General features: G+C 43.8%; 1 protein-coding gene across 1 annotated transcript in view; it reads right to left on the minus strand.

Annotated features, from left to right (window-relative positions):
* Positions 1 to 430: 430 nt before the first annotated feature.
* Positions 431 to 22,699, minus strand: part of DERL1 (derlin 1) — a 58,176-nt gene continuing 35,907 nt past the window's right edge. Inside the window, exons 7-8 of the mRNA XM_085847648.1 lie at positions 18,909 to 19,019; positions 431 to 733 (exon numbers count right to left, since the gene is read on the minus strand). Coding sequence (XP_085703774.1) covers positions 586 to 733; positions 18,909 to 19,019 — 259 coding nt within the window. The 3' untranslated portion in view covers positions 431 to 585. The remainder of the gene's footprint in view (positions 734 to 18,908; positions 19,020 to 22,699) is intronic.

The following is a 22,699-nucleotide window of genomic DNA, read 5'->3' on the forward strand; positions in this document are numbered from 1 at the left end:
GACAATTTCTAACAAGGTATTTGTTGTCCTCATACCTCACCATCCTTCCCAGTTAAGCCAATGCGATTGCTGGATTATAATAAAAATTATTGAAGAGTCAAAGACATTCATATTCACCCATCTGATGATTTGGTTGTTCGCTTGAAGACCCTGTCACCCATGACTGTGAATTAAATTGTTTCACAGTCACAAAAATATGATAGAATATCAAAGTCCCATTCACATTCCAGTGAAAAATTAACAATAAGGAATAACAATGTTTGGATTTTTGCCAATGCATCATACATATCACGACCGGTTTGTGATTGTCGGTCCAATGACAATGAAGAAAACACCAAAGAAATCTCATTTCAAAAGTTCCGAGTATCAGGGTTCGGGTGGTGGGGGTCTTATGCACAAGCACTACATACACTTGCCTTATTTATGGGTGAGATATTTATCATTGCTACAACGCAGAACTTGCCGTTGGAATGAACAAATATAATCATGAAAATGAGACAAGCGGTGCTGTCGTGGCAGCAACATGGTGAGATGTGCATCTCAGGCGCTCCGTGGCGATCTCCTTGGGTCGTGTTCTTGCTCGACCTACTGACCCCCCAAGCGTTGTCCGATGCCCCAAGCATAACGGCCACCCCAACCATGTCCACCATTGTCATCATCGGGTCTCCTTCGGGGTGGAGGAGGTGCACCAAAGCCTCCCATCCCACCTCGTCGACTTGGCAAGAATCGGTACCTGAAATGAAGGTGAACCAAGATATTTTTATGTTTCAAGTCGAAGAAAAATTAGTTTGGAAAAAAAAATGAAAAAAAATAAAAAGAAAGGAATAACAGTTTGAAGGGTATAACCTTTGCCCTTGCTTCAAGGCCAAAAAATAAAAAATAAAAATAAAAAAATTACAATTGTCCCTGCCTGCTTAGTTTTTTGAAGCCACCTCCTTTTTTATTTGTTATTTTGTCAAACATCACAAGAAAAAATAAAATAATAATAAAAGATTACATATATACCATGTATATATACACTGATGAGCCAAAACATTTTGACCACCTGCCTAATATGCTGTTGGTCCTCAGTGTGCCGCCAAAACATCGCCGACCCGCTGAGGCATTGACTCGACAAGACCTCTTAAGGTGTCCTGTGGTATCTGGCACAAACATTAGCAGCAGATCCTTCAAGTCCTGAAAGTTGTGAGGTGGAGCCGCCGTGGATCGGACTTGTCGGTCCAGCACATCCCACAGATGCTCAATCGGATTGAGATCTGGAGAATTTGGAGGCCAAGGCAACACCGTGAACACTTCATCATGTTCCTCAAACCATTCCCTAATAATGTGTGCAGTGTGGCAGGGCGCATTATCCTGCTGAAAGGGGCCACTGCCATCAGGGAATACCATTGCCATGAAGGGGTGTACCTGGTCTGCAACGATGTTTCGGCAGGTGACCCATATCAAATTGACGTCCACATCAATGGCCGGACCCAGGGTTTCCCAGCAGAACATTGCCCAGAGCATCACACTCCCACCACCGGCTTGTCGTCTTCCCACAGTGCATCTTGGTGCCATCACTTCCCCAGGTCAACGGTGCTCAAGCACACGGCCATCCACGTGATTTAAAAGAAAACGGGACTCATCGGACCAGGCGACCTTCTTCCACTGCTCCAAGGTCCAGTTCCGACGTTCGTGTGCCCATTGTAGGCGCTTTCGACGGTGGACAGGGGTCATCATGCGTACTTTGACCGGTCTGCGGCTACGCAGACCCATACGCAGCAGTGTGCGATGCACTGTGGATTGTGACACATTCCTCCTGTGACCACCATTAAAATTTTCTGTGACTTGTGCCACAGTAGACCTTCTGTCGGTTCGGACCAGATGGGCTAGCCTTCATTTCCCTCGTGCATCGATGAGCCTTAGGCGCCCAACACCCTGTCGCCAGTTTGTGGTTTGTCCCTCCTTGGACCACTGTTGGTAGGTACTCACCACTGCTGACTGGGAGCACCCCACAAACCTTGTCGTTTCAGAGATGCTCTGACCCAGTCGTCTGGCCATAACAATTTGGCCCTTGTCAAAGTTGCTCAGGTCTTTATTCCTGCCCATTTCTCCTGCATCCAACATATCAACTTCAAGAACTGACTGTTCACTTGCTGCCTAATATATCCCATCCCTTGGCATGTACCATTGCAACAAGATAATAAATGTTATTCACTTCACCTGTCAGTGGTGGTAATATTTTGGCTCATCGGTGTGTATATTTGTATCTCGCACCCACGTCTGAAGGAAGCTGTGCAGACTGCAGTGAAGTGAGTGCACCGCTTAAAAAGTATCCCATGGGAGACTGGATACTTCCTCAAAAGGAGGGGTGACCTCACTGTCCTGATGCAAATAAACAACAACACAAGAAAAACTAAACAACAATATGGAAACGAACGAAACACGTTGGGTTGGAAAGGTTCTTCTTCATTTTTGACGGACGGAAGGAAGGACGTACAGTATATTGAAGCGGTTTGCACCACTTAAAAACCCATATTTTCGTACACGACTCTTGCATCATTCTTTGAATCGATCATTTTTTCAATGTCGATAAGGAGTTTTTATCGCTTCAACCGAGCCGCAGCGCCGAGGGCTGTACTGCTGCCTTCCGTTCACTGCCGCTTTCAGTTTCCATGCGCGATATGCGAGCAGTACGAACTGATCTGTGTACATGTCTGTGTATGCAAGTTCCATGGTAGCCGCTGCAGTAAAATTCAGTGCACACTTCGGATTAAAATGAAGCAAACTACGACTGGTTTTAAAACTAGCAAATTGCGTGAACGTGACAAATAATTTTCATGATTTAAGGTTCATTATTTGAAGATGGTTTTGATCTGTTTGTAAATTCGGATGGTTAACTGAAGTCCTGAAGCCATGATATGTGGGAACAGTTCTTGATGAGCGACGCTCGCGATGTGATATTTTCCCGATTTCGCTGGTGGGGAGTTGGACTCGGGAGCACTGGTGAGTCCACATCCCACGCAAGTAAATCTGTGTATGAAATGTTTCCTGCAGATCATTTCAGAAAGATGGCATAGCCAATAATTTTAATCTGCACAAAGTGTGTAGTTTTTTTTTGTTATTTCACCAGACATTTATTATATATTTGTTTAGAGCTGTGGATTGTATTTTTAATAGGCTTAGTGAGTGTGTACGTGACGTGTCTGGTATATGACCCATGTCATATTTGTTTGGGGGGGGGGTTGAAGACTGATGTGTCTGGTGTACGACTCATTTCATTTTTTTGGGGGGGGGGGTGGGGAGGTAAAAAAAAAAACTGGCTACATGTCGGGTACATGATTTGTCAGGTATGAAAAGCCAGCAGCCATTTTGAAAAAGAATAAAATAAATAAACTAAAAAGGGCCTCTGCCCTTTTAAAAAAAAAATCTGGACAATCAACTGGTCGAAGTTAGACACACGGTGCTTGCCGTCATTCAAGGCCTCATCAACCTGATCAGGTAAAGAAATATGAATATCGATTCAGTATTATGAACTTAACCGAGCTGAAAAATACCTGCCTTGACAGAAAAGGAAATTATGTAAAATATACATGAGGCGCCGCGAGGAGGAGTGATGAAAGGGACACATCGACCATTTTGGAGTTAATGCCATATAGCACTATTTTAACCATTACCCTATCATCCGAGCCTATCATCATCATATCATTAAAAAAATGTCGCTTACATCACTCCTCTTCGTGGGGCCTCACATACATGCATACACAGGGTGTTTCAAAAAGAGTGATGAAACTTTAAATATGTTTATTTACAAAGAAACAGAAACCTCAGGAACGTGAACCAAACATTTCTTGAAAGCTTATGACATGATGTTTTCTATCACCGATTGCTATTGCAGTAAATCACTGTTAGAGTTAGTGAGAGACAAAGGTCTGAAATTGGCATTTATGCAAAATCCTTGTAATTTATGTTCTCGATGTGTGCCCCTCCACTTTTCAGACAGGCATTGATCCTGACTGCAAAGTTCTGTCCAAATTTCCTGAAAGTCTCATGTGGCACTGCCTGGAGTAGGCTGATACCTCCTGCTTCAGATCATCCAGTGTGGCAGGGCGGTTGGTGTAGACAGAGCCCTTGGTAGCCCCCTAGAACCAGTAGTCCAGATGGTTCAAGTCTTGGCTCTGGGGGTGCCCAATCCTGAGCAGTACCCAGGGCAACGAGGTGGTTTCTGAAGAGCTGTAAGGCCCAAGCATTCCCCATCTGGCATTGAAGGTGCAGAAGCATGTAACATTCAGCCTTTTCAGGTCCCTCTCAGTGATCTCATGTAGTTCTGCCCCGCAGAAAATGTTGCTGTGGTTTTTGATGGCACCGTTCAAGTGAAAATGGGCTTCATCAAGGAACCAGATCAGGTTTATCCAGTTTGGGTACCACTCAATCCTGTCACTGAGCCAATTGCACATATCAAGTCTCCTTCTCATGTCATCTTGACTCAATTTATGCCTAATCGAGAGGATGTGTGCAAAAACCTTCAGTTCCTTCGTGAGGATACGCCAAACTGATGTTGGTTTGATGCCAAGCTCCCGGGAGCACCGGCAGTGGGACTTCTAGGGACTGTCCACTGCAGGATCCAGCACGGCGTCGATGTTGGCTTGGCTCTTGGTTACTAATGCTAGCCTGCCACTGCTGCCCTTGTTCTGGTTGTGCACTGTACCATTGTGCTCAAAATGTTTCACAATATGTTGAATGGTACAATTTGTGGGTCCATCACATGTTCTTAAGTCATATTCCTGGCAGAACCTCCGGCGGGTGTCCACATATGATTTAGTCTCATGCCACAGAGCCACAACTTTTTTCTTCTGCTTCACTGTCAATGGTGTAGCTGAGCTATGGAGCTAGAAATCACAGGGAACAACTACCATGATAACACCCTGTATGTAATATATATATATATATATATATATATATATATATATATATATATATATATATATATATATATATATACACATACATATGTATATATACATACATATACATACATATATATATATATACATACATATACATACATATATATATATATACATACATATACATACATACATATATATATATATATATATATATATATATATATATATATATATATATATATATATACATACATATGTATATGTATATACAGTGGGGAGAACAAGTATTTGATACACTGCCGATTTTGCAGGTTTTCCAACTTACAAAGCACGTAGAAGGCTGTAATTTTTATCATCGGTATACTTCAACTGTGAAAGACGGAATCTAAAAAAAAATTCTGAAAATCACATTGTATGATTTTTAAATAATTAATTTGCATTTTATTGCATGAAATAAGTATTTGATCACCTACCAACCAGTAAGAATTCCAGCTCTCACAGACCTGTTAGTTTTGTCTTGAAGAAGCCCTCCCATTCTCCACTCATTACCTGTGTTAACTGCACCTGTTTGAACTCGTTATCTGCATAAAAGACAGCTGTCCACACTCAATCAATCAGACTCCAACCTCTCCACAATGGGCAAGACCAGAGAGCTGTCTAAGGACATCAGGGACAAAATTGTAGACTTGCACAAGGCTGGGATGGGCTACAGGACAATAGGCAAGCAGCTTGGTGAGAAGGCAACAACTGTTGGCGCAATTATTAGAAAATGGAAGAAGTTCAAGATAACAGTCAATCTCACTCGGTCTGGGGCTCCATGCAAGATCTCACCTCGTGAAGCCTCAATGATCATGAGAAAGGTGAGGGATCAGCCCAGAACTACACGGCAGGACCTGGTCAATGACCTGAAGAGAGCTGGAACCACAGTATCAAAGAAAACCATAAGTAACACACTACGCCGTCATGGATTAAAATCCTGCAGCCCACGCAAGGTCCCTCTGCTCAAGCCAGCGCATGTCCAGGCCCGTCTGAAGTTTGCCAATGACCATCTGGATGATCCAGAGGAGGAATGGGAGAAGGTCATGTGGTCTGATGAGACCAAAATAGTGCTTTTTGGTTTGAACTCCACTCGCCGTGTTTGGAGGAAGAAGAAGGATGAGTCCAACCCCAAGAACACCATCCCAACCGTGAAGCATGGAGGTGGAAACATCTTTCTTTGGGGATGCTTTTCTGCAAAGGGGACAGGACGACTGCACCGTATTGAGGAGAGGATGGATGGGGCCATGCATCGCGAGATCTTGGCCAACAACCTCCTTCCCTCAACAAGAGCATTGAAGATGGGGCGTGGCTGGGTCTTCCAGCATGACAACGACCCGAAACACACAGCCAGGGCAACTAAGGAATGGCTCCGTAAGAAGAATCTCAAGGTCCTGGAGTGGCCTAGCCAGTCTCCAGACCTGAACCCAATAGAAAATCTTTGGAGGGAGCTGAAAGTCTGTGTTGCCCAGCAACAGCCCCGAAACCTGAAGGATCTGGAGAAGATCTGTATGGAGGAGTGGGCCAAAATCCCTGCTCTAGTCTGTGCAAACCTGGTTAAGAACTACAGGTAACGTCTGATCTCTGTAATTGCAAACAAAGGTTTCTGTACCAAATATTAAGTTCTGTTTTTCTGATGTATCAAATACTTATTTCATGCAATAAAATGCAAATTAGTTATTTAAAAATCATGCAATGTGATTTTCAGGATTTTTGTTTTAGATTCCGTCTTTGACAGTTGAAGAGTACCTTTGATAAAAATTACAGACCTCTACGTGCTTTGTAAGTGGGAAAACCTGCAAAATCGGCAGTGTATCAAATACTTGTTCTCCCCACTGTATGTCTGTGTGTATATATATATATATATATATATATATATATATATATATATATATATATATATATATATATATATATATATATATATATATATATATGCACATAGATATTGTGACATCCACGGGACTTGAACAGTCCCGCCAACGTAGAATGAGCCGAAACAATGGAGGCAGTTTATTTTTTTTATAAAACCCAAAGATGGCGGTTTTAATCGCTCTACCGCAAACAGGACGAGGAAGGTGGCACGAGTCGCTTTTCACTGAGTTAATTATGTTTATTTCTCTAACCAGAAATAATAAGACTCGGAAAGAGGAGGGATCCGGGTCGATTCGACGGGATGGTGGTGTGGGTTCAGGCGTGGGGTAAACGCAAACAATTCCAATGGATATACAAATCTCAAACCCTCTAAGGCGCCAGGTACACACACACACACACACACACACACACACACACACACACACACACACACACACACACACACACACACACACACACACACACACACACACACACACACACACACACACACACACACACACACACACACACACACACACACAAAACGTAGCTGGTCCTGGTGGTCAGGCTGGCCCATGGTGGAGACGCAACAGTCCCTGGATTGGCGTCGGACGAGCTGGCGTTGCGCTCGTCAGGGGCAGGAGACACCGTGGTGCTGTCGACCTCCTGGTGTCGGCCCAAGTCCGCTCACAGCCGCCAGGGAGCCAGTTCTGGCGCCAAGTTGCGAGCAGGAGAGGGAGGCAGGTCCGCCCGCCGTTCGACCCCGTACTCCGAGCCAGCAGAACCCCAGAGCCAACCGAGGTGAGGCACGAGGCACAGCAAGGCCATGAAACACGATGAATCCAGGAACGAACCAGCGCAACAATCGAGCACGCTCCGAGCACAACAACCTCCACCAAAACAAGCTTTTTCTATCGATCTTCTTCTTCCACACCTTTTTCCCGAACAGAACCTTTTTATCCTCGAGCCCTCGTCACTTCCAATCGAGCCGTTTTATTGGCCCTCCGCCGTCGCCTTCCGCCAATCGTGATCACGGGGCGGAGCCATCCGCAGCACTGTCCTGTGACGTCACGGCAAGCCTCCAGGGAATACTAAAAGGGGTTTACGCAGACACACTTACCCTAACCCATCTCCCTATCTAATTACGTGACAATTATCATTTCCCCCTTGAAGAAATGGACATTTACTAGACAACTTATCACCACTGAATTGCTACTTATTACATCGAGATCCTGGTACAACTCGAACAGCATGGCATACCTAATTAAACATCCTAATTACCCTTTGAATGCATACCGCCCCCCCCTCAGACGTAACAATATATATATATATATATATATATATATATATATATATATATATATATATATATATATATATATATATATATGCACATACATATAAAAATGTAAACGACTAAAAATAGGCAGCTCAGGAGACATTCATACGCACAAATAGTCTTGTGCACAAACCTTGTTTGACTGGGCCAAATCACACTGCAGTGATCAGGACACATGACAGACCGAAAGTGAACATGTCACCCGCTTAGTGCAGAACAATGATTACCCAGTCGCATTCATTCGGTCTTGCCGTTGCAAGACATTCACAAGTAGAACACACATGAGAGTCCCAATACCACACACCCCCTCAGTTGCCTGTCTTTACAGCTGTGCAGGAACTCTGGGAAGGGGTTGAAACAGCAAAGGGGCTTACCTTGGTAGCCGTTCTTGGTTGTTTTATGCAGCTTCTTCATTCAGAACTTAATATATGTACTTTTAAATCAGAAAATTAAAAGAAATCACATTGACAAAATTATTGACACCCAAGACTTAATATTTGGTATCACAGCCTTTGGACAAAATAACTGCAATCAAGGGCTTCCTATATCCATGAATATCCATGGCTTCCTATATCCAATCAAGGGCTTCCTATATCCTATATTCCTACACCTTTCCACTGGCAGTTTGGCCCACTCCTCTTGAGCAAACTGCGACAGTTCTCCCAGATTTGAAGGGTGCTTTCTCTCAACTGCTTTTTTCAGATCTCCCGACAGGTTTTCAATGGGATTTAGATCTGAACTCATTTCTGGCCACTTCAGAACAGTCCAGCACTTTGTCTTGAACCATTCCTGGGTGCTTTTTGAAGTGTGTTTGGGGTCATTGTCCACTGCAAGACCCATGACCTTCGACGGAGACCCAGCTTTCTGACACTGGGTTGAACATTGCGCTCAAAAATGCCTCCTTGGTAATCTCCTGATTTCATGATGCCATGCACACATTCAATGCACCCAGTACCAGAGGCAGCACAGCAACCCCAAAACATCACTGAACCTCCTCCATGTTTGACTGTAGGGAAGGTGTTCTTTTCTTTGAAGGCTTCATTTTGTTTTCTGTAAACAGAGATGATGTGCTTCACTAAAAAGCTCTAATTTGGTCTCATATGTCCAAAGGACGTTCTCCCAGAAGGATTTTGGTTTGTTCAGGTGTGTTTTGGCAAACTCCAGTCGGGCTTTCTTATGCGTCTCTCTCAGCAGTGGGGTCCTCCTGGGTCTCCTACCATAGAACCCCATTTCATTGAGTTGGTGACGGATGGTTTGACTTGAAACTGTCGTACCTTGTGTCTGAAGATCAGCTCGTATCTGTTTGGCAGTTGATCGAGGTGCTTTCTCCACCATTCGAACAATCCTTCGCTGCAATCTTCGATCAAGTTTTCTCTTGTGGCCACGTCCAGGTAGGTTGGCTACAGTGCCATGGGCCATAAACATCCTGATAACATTGCGTACGGTGAACACAGGAACATCAAGGTCTCTGGAGATGGACTTGAAGCCTTGAGATCGTCCATGCTCGATTACAATCTTGTGTCTGACCTCCTCAGGCAATTCTGTAGTTTTCTCTATTTTCTCCATGCTCATTGTGTTACACACAGTGATATAAAACAGCAGAATGACTCCTTTTCTCTATTCAAACTGGTTGGATGAATGATTTTTATATTGCAGGAACCTGTAACTCACCCCTGGTGAGTTCAATTCTAAAGTAAAGGAGAATCACCTGCTTGAAATGTAATTATTTCTCACAACTTCCAAAAGGTGCCAATCATATTGTCCGGGCCATTTTAGGATTTCTGTGTGGAATAAGCGAAGATTTAGTAATTTTTTTCAGCTTTTTTTTTTGTTTTGTTCCAATGCAAACCAAATAAATACGTCTGTGGATACCAAAAGATTTTTTAATTTGAACAATTTTCTGGAAGAAATGGTGCATTGTTTGAAAAAAGTGAAAGGGTGCCAATATCAGGTATTGGCTTCATGGTTACGGTGGTAGGCTTGGGATTGTGGGGTCCCGAGTTCAAATTCCACTTGGCTGTTGAATTAATATCAGGTGGGGTTGACACAGCCTGTCATCATTCTGAGGTTGGCAAAATGAGTACCAGCTTGCTGGTATCCTGTGTCAGAGTGTCGACCTGTCCAGGATTGTGTCCAATAGCCAAGGAGACTGCTTAGGCAGCACCAACACTGCACAGAGTATGGTCCCAAGATGTTTGGCCAAGACTGTGTAAGATATTGTTGCGGGCCGGGGGATGGGTGAGAATACCCGAGAAGGGGGGGGAGCTATCTCGGGTCCCTACCAGACTCCCTGGAATTGCAGGCCGTCGCACATGGATATTCCGTGACGCGGCGGGTCGCGAACCAACCGTGAACACCAATAACTCAACCACATGACCTAGGGTCCTCCATCTAATGGGTTAACTGGGTTACCTAATTACCGGGGGACACGCCCTCTGTATGCCTTGTCCAAACTGGTCACCTTACCGGATCAGATGCAGCCGTGTGACACTGCCAAGGACGCACCGGCGAAAAGGAACGGATCGTGGGGAATAAAGTCCCGGCTAGGTTAGGATACAGACCATGCTGGATCAATGAACGAAAATACAAAAACGAGCTGGGAACATTTCTACTAATAATTTATTAACAGGCAGGCGAGGAAAGATATGTGGCACAATGAATAGATTTTATTGTTGTATGTAAGCAGGAATAGGAAGAAATGTGAGGTGCGATAATAAACAAGCAACTTACAAAAGCAGACACAGAGCAGAGTTATCCCGATATAATTCTTCTACACTCTTAACTTAAACGAGGACAGGCGCCATGACACACCACACACATCACGCACACACACACACAAACACCCTGATGAAGAAGAGTAAATGAGAAGAAAAAGAGGAGAGGAGATAAGGCTAACAGTCTCTCAATACCTTGCACGATTGCCCGACCACGCCACCAATACGTTTTGGGGGGGATGCTCTGCTGGGTGATACCTCCCTGACAGCTGGCGCGTCGATCCAGAGAATGGGTGCGGCCCGACAGGCGTGAAGGAAGGACTTTGGGTGGAGTCAGAAGGCAGAGTCCGGAGCAATGGGCGGATGGGTGGAATCAGCGGCAAGGAGGTGTTGAAGGGATGGAGTCAGATAATAAATTATCCCAGGACTGCAAGTGGGTGCGCCACCATTAAGCACGTGGCCATTTATCAAAGGCGGTGTCGTGTGCACGGTGCCAGCCCTGATCTGTGTCAGGGAATTGAGGGAAAGGATTGGATATAATTATTAGATGGAGATTCGGATTGAAAAGAGGACAGATATAATTACTAAATGGAGATTTGGATTGAAGAAGAGTGTGCCGCGTGCATACTGTAATTTGTTAGCACTTGGTGTGCCACTCTGTCCATTTCCTCGGCTCGGCATTCCTGCAGTGCGCCGTTAGTTTGGTTGTTCTTCTGGTCTCGGCACGGCATTCCTGCAGCGACGCGGCAATGTTGGATACTCTTCTTGTCGCCAGAACAGTGGGTGGGGGGGCTATCGTTGCACTGCACGTGCTTCGTGCAGCGCTGGCATTCATTGTTGGCTTCGACTGCTACCCTTGGTCTTCTGTGAGGACACATTTTCACGCGAAGGGCACAGCTGTGATTTTTACCGATGGGTGTCCGAGCGGAGTGCTTGCCGGCCTCGAGAGGCCCCCTTGCTTGGATTTACCTCAGGAATAGCGAAAAATAGAGAATAGGAAAGAGTTCAGAGATTTAATCAGAACGAAGTATGATATTTACACAACGCACTGTCCCGTTGGACCCACGAGACAAGAAGGGACTATCTGAACGTACATTAATGAAATAACTGACTGGGGACCACTGGATCTTGGCTGCTATTGGCGTTGGAGGTTTGTGGTTTCCAGAAAAGCAACAAATTATTATTATTATTATTATTATTATTATTATTATATATATGTAAATATACACAATACCAGTCGAAAGTTTTAGAACACCCCCATTTTTGCAGTTTTTACTGAAATTTAAGCAGTTTAATGTTTCAATGTACTCTGAAATGAAAACATAGAACAAATAATCAATTGCAGATAAAAAAAAATAAATCATGGAATCGTTTTGTTGAACAAAATTTAATCTAAATTTTTGACTCATCAAAGTAGCCACCTTTTGCATATATAACAGCCGAACATACTCGTGGGATTCTTTCCACAATGGAAATCAAATATTGTTCAGAAAGTTCTTCCCAACACTGTTACAGAAGTTCCCACAAATGTGTTGCACTTGTAGGCTGCTTTGCTTTCACCCTTCTATCCAGTTCATCCCAAACCAGCTTGATAGGGTTTAAGTCTGGAGACTGTGCTGGTCATTCCATGATTTGAAGCTTACCGTCTTGTTTTTTTCTTTTAAGGTAGTTCTGACATAGCCTTGAGGTATGTTTTGGGTCGTTATCTTGCTGTAGGATGAACCCCTGACCAACTAGGCATAGACCAGAGAGTATTGCATGGCGCTGCAAAATACTGTGGTCGCCCTTTTGGTTCAGGGTGCCAGTCACTCTGTGCAAGTCGCCGACTCTGGATCCAGCAAAAGAGCCCCAGATCATCACGCTTCCTCCTCCATGTTTGACAGTTGGTGTCACATCACGGAACCATCCTTTCGCCGACTCGACGGCATACAAAAACGCTGCGTGATGAACCGAGGAGTTCAAATTTTGATTCATCAGTCCATAAGACCTTTCAGTTTTCAGTCGTCCACTGGCAGTGCTTCATGGCCCAGGCAAGCCTCTTCTTATTTTGCCATCTGAGCAATGGCTTTCTTACTGCCACTCGACGTGTCAAACCTGCAGCTCAAAGTCTTCTCTTCACAGTTGAAACTGAGACTTCTTACTTTGACCAGTGTTAAAGCTGTGCTTGAAGCTGCTGTCCTGTGAGCTGCCTATCACGCAAGCTGTCGACTCTCAGAAACTTGTCTTCTGATTGTGTTGTGGCTTTGGGTCTGCCAGACCTCTTCCTTTCAGGGTTTCCTTCAGTTTCCAAGTGCTTTTTGATGGTGTAGGAAACTGTACTCACTGACACCTTGGTTGTCTCTGCAATTTCTCGAAAGGAAAGACCTACACTTTTAAGAGTTATAATGGTTTGTCTGTCTTTCTTTGTTAATTGTCTTTTTCTTGCCATTATGATAACAATACACTACTTCCTGCAGTGCAATATTGTCCAAATAATGCTTCAGAGGGTGTAGCAACGCAGTCTGTTCCAACACTGCTTTATACAGACAGAGGGTTTGTAACTAATCAAGTAAAGTTGGGACACCTGGAAGAATTGTTTGCATCAACTTTCAAGGCTTAATTTACTTCCATTGCTGCAGAACAGCTGCAGTTGCTAACCCATTACTTGTTCCCTGAAAAGGGCCTTTTTTTAACAACTCTGAAATTTACATTATTTTTCAGTTTTTTGTTACCGAAAAACTTTTGTTTTTAACCTCTGGCAGTTTACCGCTTAGCTTTGCCGCATTTCAGGTTATTCACTGGAATTGAACTGTTTAAATTTCAGTAAAAATTTGAAAAATGGGGGTGTTCTAAAACTTTTGACCAGTAGTGTCGATGTATACAGTAATCCCCCGTTTCTCGCGGGGGTTACGTTCCAACCCCCCCCCCCCCCGCGGTAAGTGAAAATCCGCGATGAATGGACGCCTCCACAGAACACGTTTTAAACACATTTTAATCTCAATTAAACACATAAAGAAAACATTTGAAGCATAAAAATGCTTACTGTAAACTCAGTAACGTTGCAAAAACATTGTGATGGGCAGTTGCTGGCGTTGTTTCTTCATGGTGGTGAGGAGAGTTTTCGCCATTGTTGCTGAGCGTTCAAGTGAGAGGCCTTCGTCGTCGTGCTCCTGCGATGGATCAGATTGTTCCTCCTCCTCCTCGCATGCAGACTTCGTAAGCTCAGCCAAATCCTCATCCGTTAATGAGTCAGAGTTGGTTTCGATGAGGTCATTCACTTCGTCGTGCGTCATGTCGTTGAATCCTCCTCCTAGAATCTTCGCCAGCATGACCGCCTTATCGATTGCCGAATGGTGAATTTCGTCTGGAGAAAAGGCCTTGTATTCGTGGACGCATTCTGGCCACAGCTTCTTCCAACAGGCGTTTAAGGTTTCTTTTTTCATTTCTTGTAGAGCCTTCTGAATTATTTGGAGACACGTTGCTATCGTGAAATCACGCCAATACGCCCTCAGAGAAAAATTGTCGTCGGAATCCATGGCCTCCACGAGGTGCTGCAGGGCGTTGCGAATGTAAAGCGCTGATGTTGGCTTCGTCCTTCTTGATGTAGCGTATGGTCGATTCATTCAAATCGTAATGGCGCCCAACCGCGGCAAACGTTTTTCCTTTCGGCGGCATCGTAGAGCTTGGAGAAAAAAAACGTAGAAAATATCTGTGTCGTTCACAAGCGAAACACTCAAGACAGCGAGAGTGCGCCTCGTGGGCAGAAGCCAATCAGCGCCAAGGAAAAATTAATAGTGCTCTCTGTCTTTGTCTCGTGCGTTGTGTCGACGAACATACAAAAAAAATTGTTTGTTTTATTATGAAGATACTTTCGATCGCCACGCGTTATAATTTATTGCTTAAATAATTTATATTTTATATATTATTACCGCGATGTACTGGGGGAATCCGCAAAAAAAATTAGTTACGTTCCAAGGGAAAACCCGCGATGAACCGGGGGCGCGATAGGTGAACCGCGATGAAGCGGGGGTTGACTGTATACACACACACACACACACACACACACACACACACACACACACACACACACACATATACATTATATACATACACACACTATATATAAATATAGTGTGGGCTCTGGCAGTAAAGTGCTTCAGGCGAGGGACCTTGCCATGCCGAAGCCCGGCTCCAACGGAGGTACTTTACTGCTGGGGGAGTCTGGTACCAGCTGTCAGAGAAAATGTCAAAAAGCCCTTCTTGTTGACCAGTGTAAAAAAAATTGCCAAACCATTTTGGTGTTTGTTATTTGAAATAAAATTCTTCCCCACACATGATTCTCTTTTCTCAAGAGTAGCAAGGAAGTGAGGAAGAGCAGAGGCCTTTGTTTTCAATGCATAAAAAAGAAGCTTGATCCAGGTGGGGAAGCAGAGCTTAATTTTCTCAAGGTCAGTAATTTTTCTTCTAAGCTTAAAGAAATTAACAATTACTGGTCAGCTGGCAAGATAACCGAAGGGTATGCATGTTAAACTTTGAGCTGTCCAGACTGGGTTGGAATCCTGACTCAGCTATAAACCGCTATCCTAGGGTTTTGCAGGCAGTGTGTGTTCATCAAAGTGTGTGCCATCCCTCAGATGGCATTAAACTGGGTGTCTCATCTGATAGCCTTACTTGGTGGACTTTAGAGATACCACGGATCAGTGGCACAACTGTCGCCACCAGTATATTATGCTTTCAGCAGCTATGTGCTGTGTATGAAAGAAGAAGCAGATGGTGAAGGAACATATATGAAGCTTTCAGGTTCAGATAAGAAAACAAATAATAGATGGAATCAACTGAACGCTGGAGGAAATGCGAACCACCACATAAAGTAAAGTAAAGCTCATGCTTTGGACGTTAACCCTTCATGGAAGCAAAAGAGCTTCGGCCTTCAGGAGTAAGGCGGAAGCTCTTTTGCTCACAAGCAAGACTAGTTCTTCATTATTTCGAAAACTCGAGGATTCATACAAACGCATTACCCCACGCAGTCTTCAAGTATACAAGTCAATTTAAATTAAATAATATTTTAAAGGTCGTATTAAAATATATATATATATATATATATATATATATATATATATATATATATATATATATATATATATATATATTCCAGAAGTTTACCTCCGTTGATGCAGCGTCTACGACACCACCATATCTAACACGTTACATGAGTTATTCAAGTCTGTTTGTGTCCTTTACAACGTCCTTAAAAACAGTACGTTTCCTGTTTGGAATGATTCTCAATTTTGTTTGACTGCCAGACAGGCAGATAGATTAAAAAATATATTTTATCAGACTACTCCCAGCACATGTGCGATTGGGATGAATTCAGAGCCAAAGTACGTTAAACTACATACTTTGAACATGAATCGGAAAACAAACAACATTCAATTTAAATCTTCCATCTACTCTCCCTGTCGAGGCTTGTTCGAGGCCCAGTCCTATTTCTGATGTTCAGAAATGATCTCTGACTCGGGAAAATCTTCTTTATCTATTTGCTGACGATTCCACCCTCTGCAACCTCTTCCCTCTCTTCTGATATTGAACAAAAAAACATCACAAGCTGGTCACACTTGGAATAAGTCTTTCAATCCTGACAAATCTCCACTCTCATTCTCTCTCTCGAAAGGATCATCTGGCAACTCCAAACTCTTCCCCCTCCCCCCCCCCAATCTACTTCCTCAACAATACTCTTGAGGAAGTTCAGTCATTCAAATCCTTTGTCTCACTCCCAGCCATGATCTTTCCTGGGCAAACTACATTTCTAAATTGGCCTTCAAAGCCAGCGGCTGACTGGGCATCCTCCATCATGCAAAGTCCTTCCTTGGCACACGTGGACTCCTATTCACCGACAAGGCCTTCATCCGCAGCTTAAAAAGGCCTGCCAAACTAACATCTTGCTCAGGTTGATGCTGTGGAAGCCAAGTCCTTCAAGATTACTGTAATCTCTCGCGATAAAGCCGAGTCTGGGTCGAACATTTCGCCATCGCAGACAGGTCGGTGGTCTCTCTGTCTTCTTCCGCTTCCTTTCTGGTCTTGCACCCTCTGCTCTTTTCCTACTTTGTCCCCCCCCCCCAGGTTTCTGCAGGATGCACATGGTCCACCATCAACCCCCTTCTGGAGAAACTACCTAAATACAGGATCATGACTCACCTCCACTCGATCGTTTCTCTTTTTTTCCCCACCTGTGAAACCAACTTCGAGATTTTCTTCAATCTCATTCTTCCTGCTGGGTCTTCCAGACAGCTGTTCACCACCATATCAGTTTTGCTGTGTAAATAGTTGAAGCTCATGGATGAGTTTGTACATTTAATGGATCAGCAGACCAAAACATGACACAAAACACGCATGCATGGGGTGGACAAGTTGGACACAGAGGATGCAAGGGATGGACAATATGGATACAGAAGGAAACTCCAAGGAGGGAAAACTGAAGAATTGGAAGGAGGAGGGATTTGGGTGGAGTTAAAAAAAGATCATGGCTTTGGATTGGGAACAATCTGAGATGGTGGTACATATCTGACATTGAGGATCTCCATCCATTGTTGGTGAGTAGAAGCAACACGCCAAAGGTAGATTGACCTGGTCTGAAACGAAATTGGTGATCTGAGATTAGGTTGTTGGAGAAAAGGAAGGATTTCATAACTGTGGTGATGGATTCCATGACCTTGCTGATGATTGGAAGCAGGAAGCAAGCTGATTGGTTTGTAGTTAAGGGGATCAGTTTTTGCACCTTTTTCACAGTTCCTTCAGCTTTCATGGTTCAGCTTCCGATGACGAAGTCGGCAGAGGCATTATGTTTTCGGGTTGTCCGTCTGTACATACGTACATCCGTGCTGATTTTACGTTTTCTTGGCAACAGCTTATCCGATTGACACAAATTTTTCACCATCGGTGCGACTACTCATGTGGAATGTTTTAATGACAGTTATGATGTCATAGATCACATGGTGTGGCAGCCATGTTGGAAACAAGGAAAAACTTTGGACCTCTATCTTCGAAACCGCTCCATGAAAAAAATTAAAACTTCGTACAAGTGAAGTACTCCCGCGGGAAACAAGTGTGATTTTTTTTTTGATGCCGTCATGGGTGGCTTCATTATGACATCATAACTGCAAACATCAAATGCTTTACACGATCAGTATGAAAAATTGAGGGTCATCTTGGGCTAAATTGTATAGGGGGGGAGCCTTGACCTTGAGCCTCTTCCAAGAGCCTTGACCTTGTATACAAAAAACAAGTAAGCATTTTTTATTGAAAATTATTCCAAAGCAAAAGAAGGAATATCATATTGTTCGACTAAAAGTGCAACTCCAAACTGATGAGGGATTTTCAGCGACGTTTTCTTCTCTTCACGTTATCATATTCATGATGTGCAGCAAAGACATGTGCATCGTAGTGTATGTATGGGGGATCTCGAGCACCGAATGCACCAAAGTTTAAAGAATGTTAGCTTCAGAAAAATACAAGGAAACAAATACAAGTATAAACTAGAAAGCTTCCAAAAAAAAAATGCAAAGCCTGTCCATGTTGGGTTTGTATTTGGACTTCTTCCGTATGCTAAACATGACAAAAACAGCAAAAAAAAAAAATTCCGAAAAAAAATTGACGATTTTAGGCGACCTTGAACTTTTGACCTCAAAATAATCGGCTTCAAAAGTTTTATTGGTGAAGCAATTCAGTGACCCAATATGCAAACCATGTTCAAATTTCAAGTCAATTGGATGAAAATTGACAATTTTGACGTTGACCTTTCGACCAAATTATTAATTAGTCTTCCCCATAGTCTGAAAATAAAGCTTTGTTGAAAATTTGATGACAAAAGCTCAAATGGTTACAGGACAGGAGACAGAAAACAGACAGACAGACAGAGACAGACAGACAGAGAGACAGACAGACAGAGACAGACAGACACAGAGAAGTGATTGCAAAACCCTGTCTCCCGCTGCGCTGGGGGATGGGCTAATTAGACGTGATGCCAAGATAGTCATATAAATTTTAAAGTTAAATGAAGCAGGTATTCAGCACACAATAGGAGGGAGTAACACTCACAGGAAGCTGGGTGTTGATAGAAAACAGCGACCATTGAAGTCCTGTGGATACTTGAACATCAAGAAGAAATATAAATGGCCGACAAAGATGCCAACAAGCTCGTTCATGACCCTAAAAGGAGGCACCAAACAAGGAATTTAAACTAAAATAAAAAAGAACAGCCGATACAAGATTTGTGGTGTTCATCAGCAGAGAAAGAAATTAAAAACAAAGCACACAATAGTTTCATTCTGTAGACTCGAAGAACCGTTCCTTGAAGGTGGCTTCATATTTCAATCATCATAGTGAGGGGTTGTGAGGTTTATATTTACATAATAGACAAGACGTGTCAAGTTCCACTTTTTAAGCAATTAAAATGAGTCATTTGTATCGTAAGTTAAATTATCCTGCGACAGTGTCAACATGCGACTTTCGAAATGACAGAATCTGCCCCCAGAATGCTCAGCGCGCATGCGCAGAAACCCCTAGCAACAATGGTCATCGGGGCAGGGAACGTACAGAAAGATAGTGGACAAAACAATGGAAACACCAGGGTACACAGACCATAGAACATGTATCTTGTTGCCGACCTGAGTTTGAGGTGACCCACGAGGGGAAGCACTCGAGTTTCTCTCGAATGCCCGGTCCTGAAGCCACAAGCCGCAAATAGCTCCGCAGTCTGGCAGATTGCTGGTCAACTACGAACACTGATTGGCACCACCAATCCTGGCAGGGTCCCACTACCTCATTGGATTGGCAGCATCAAGGAGGGCTCATGCCCTTGATATGTACTTGCCTTATCTTACTTCATCAGATGCAGCTGAGCGGAGCTGCCAAGTACGTACCGGCCGATGTGTAGAGTCAATCGGTGGAGTAAAACTTCCAGGCAAACAAACATTCGGACTATGCTGGATCAATGCAGGAAAGGACTGGTTGAATTACAAATATCATGGCATTTATTAAAAGAAAGCATGAGGGAAAGGTACGTGGACAGTAAAGACAAGGGGTTTATTTTACAAGGAAGATTCGCCAAGAACAGACATATGGTCAAATGAACCGATTGGAAATGAGGAAGAACAGCAGATATTTTCAGGGAAATTGGTGAAAATCAGATCCAGAAGAGATGCAGTACCATTTGTTAAGATCCGTGTCGGGAAGTTGACAGATTGTGTCAGTCCCGCAGAGTCGCAGAAGTCTTTTGCTGAAGTGCCATGGCAGGTGAGAGAGGTACCCATACCCAGCCAACTGGCATGATGACAACTGAAGTCACCACATATGAAGAAGAGAGAGTTCGGATGAGAGGATAGAAGTTGGTCCATGTTTTCGGAGAGCGAGATGTAAATGGAGTCATTACTGTTTGGTGGACGGTACAACACACATATAAACACGAGGTGGGAGCGGAGGGGAAGCCGGAGCCAGAGGTACTGCGGGAGGTGTGGGGGGGGGGAGTGATGGCAGTGCATGGAGAGTGAGGAATAGAGTCTTTGATGAAGAGAGCAACTCCGCCGCCAGGACGAAGCTCAGGTCTGTCATACCGGAGGAGGGAGTAACCAGAGAGAGATACTTGGGAGTCAGGGACGTCTTGAGGGAGAAAAGTTTCTGTTTAGCAGATTATCTGATTTGTCAGTGGCAACCTGTGTGGAAAGATCTGTCAGGTTTGAGCAAAGGGTGCAGATGTTTGAGGTCCACACTGTTAAGGAAGAGGGAGGGGAAGTGGCATTGGGTGCAGGGGAGGGGAGGGGGAGGGTAGGACGAGGTAGGAGGGGGGAGGTAAAGAGAGTTGTTGAAAGAGTGTGGGGGATGGCAGAGAGGCGAGGGGAGAGGGCAGGATGAGGAGAAAAGGCTCGGTGGTGATGGGTTGAGGTACCAGTGTGGAGTAATAAGAGAGGAGGCAGAGGACAGTTGAATAGTGGAGAAGGTGGAGTGACGAGATGGAAGAGAGAGGGCAGGGGAAGGAGGCAGCTTTGTGGATATGAGAGGGGGGGAAAACTTTGAGCAGGGGGAGTGAGAAGGATGAGAGGGGAGTTTTTGAGAAAGGTGAGAGGGAAGCTTGGAGGGAGATGAGTGTGAAGGTTACTTTGAGAGGGAGGGGAGATGATGAGAGCAGGCACGGCCAATGTGCAGGAGGGTGATGGGAGAGGTGAGGAGAGGGGAAGGATGAGACTTGGTCATGGTATGGTGAAGAAGGGAGCGAGCAGGGGGAGGTACAAGATTTTAGCGGTTGGGAAGAGAGGGAGGTGTGCTGAGAGGAAGGAAGGAGCATGTTTGTGGTGATGAGTGTACTGATTGAGCGAGAGTGAGATATCTGTTCGGTTCGAATGGAGCCCACAGATGTTAGAACACCACACACTTTGGGAAAACAGAGGGGGGGCTGATACTAAAGCAGAAGACAGTAAAGAGGTGCCAAGAGCAGAGGTAGGATGAGGGTCAATATGGGAGAGATGCGGAGTGTGTATAACAGATGAGGCGTTAGGAGGAGGTAGATTTAACCCTCAACGGCACGCATACCAACACTCACACATTGGCACACCTGGGATCAATTTGACCCCATTCAAAATGGTCATTGATTTGGTCGATACACAAACCAAATGTTGCAACATTTGTCAAATATATCATACCGAGTTTGTACAAAACAGTGTAAAACATTGAGAAGTTGATGATACATATGAAATGTATTCAATATCTAGTGATATCCGGAACAAAAACAATCAGAAATTAATGTGCGAATGCCTACACATTTTACTAATTAACTTTTTACACAGAAAGCAGCAACAGCATAACATGCAAAATTAAAATATGGCAGTTTCCATAATAATGAAAGAAATATGAGTCATTTTTCATTGTAGTGTCTCGATTTATGAGGTTCATTGTTCTAGTTACGCTTCGCAATTTTTACAAGTAGTAACAGTGGTTGAATGAGTACCACAAACATATTTGTTGCAATTTGATCAGACAGTTGAGGTCTTATTGTCCTGTGGCCTTCTGCATAATTGGCATCGTTTCCTGGCAGGACTTCTAGCCTGGTGTGGTCTCTTGATTGCTGCAGCAACCTTTCCAAGTTGATGTAATGCGGTCACTACAGCCGGCTGGAGAACATGAACATTCTGAGTGTCAAGTCAATCCAGTCGTTGGTGAGGCCGTATGCCAACTGCTTGAGGTATTTACGACCTCGACCACGTGGCCTTTCTGCTCTGGCCTGGCCTTGCTGAGCATTCTCATTATCAGACCGATTGTAAGAATGTCCGGAATCAGCAGATATTTCATCTGGCTGTTCATCAACGTCAGAAACCTGATCTTCATCTGATGTATCACGGACCGCAGCCTGATCTGGGATGTAGGAATCATCATCGCTTGGATCAGATAAAGACTCACTGTCACTTTCATCTTCTAATATTTGTCTAAGATACATTAATCAGCAACAGAATACCGTGCTCTCCGTTGGTTGGCCATGGTTTGAAGGAAAATGCAAATACACGAGCGTTATGAACTGCAGTTTCGATTTCTGGAATATCCCATTTCCAGGAATGAGCAATTCCTGGAACCATTCCAATCCCCTTTTTGTCACAGAATGATACAGATTATAACAGTATGAAAACAATTGGGAAACACCTTTATTGTTCTTTGAGAAATAATAACAATTCCAGAAAAGAAAGCGGGATAAAGTGTTCATAGTTATGAATGTAAATGTTTTTTGGGAGTTCTCCCAGCGTGGGTCATATGGACCCCACTATTTTCTCCTGCAAATATCTCCCATATGTATAACTCTATATTCGCTAAATTTTACAGCAATAACATACATATATGGGGTGAGG

The sequence above is a fragment of the Eptatretus burgeri genome, chromosome 11 (genome assembly GCF_056783735.1).
Source record: "Eptatretus burgeri isolate ZD-2024b chromosome 11, Ebu_testis_v1, whole genome shotgun sequence".
In the NCBI taxonomy this organism is placed as follows: Eukaryota; Metazoa; Chordata; class Myxini; order Myxiniformes; family Myxinidae; genus Eptatretus; species Eptatretus burgeri.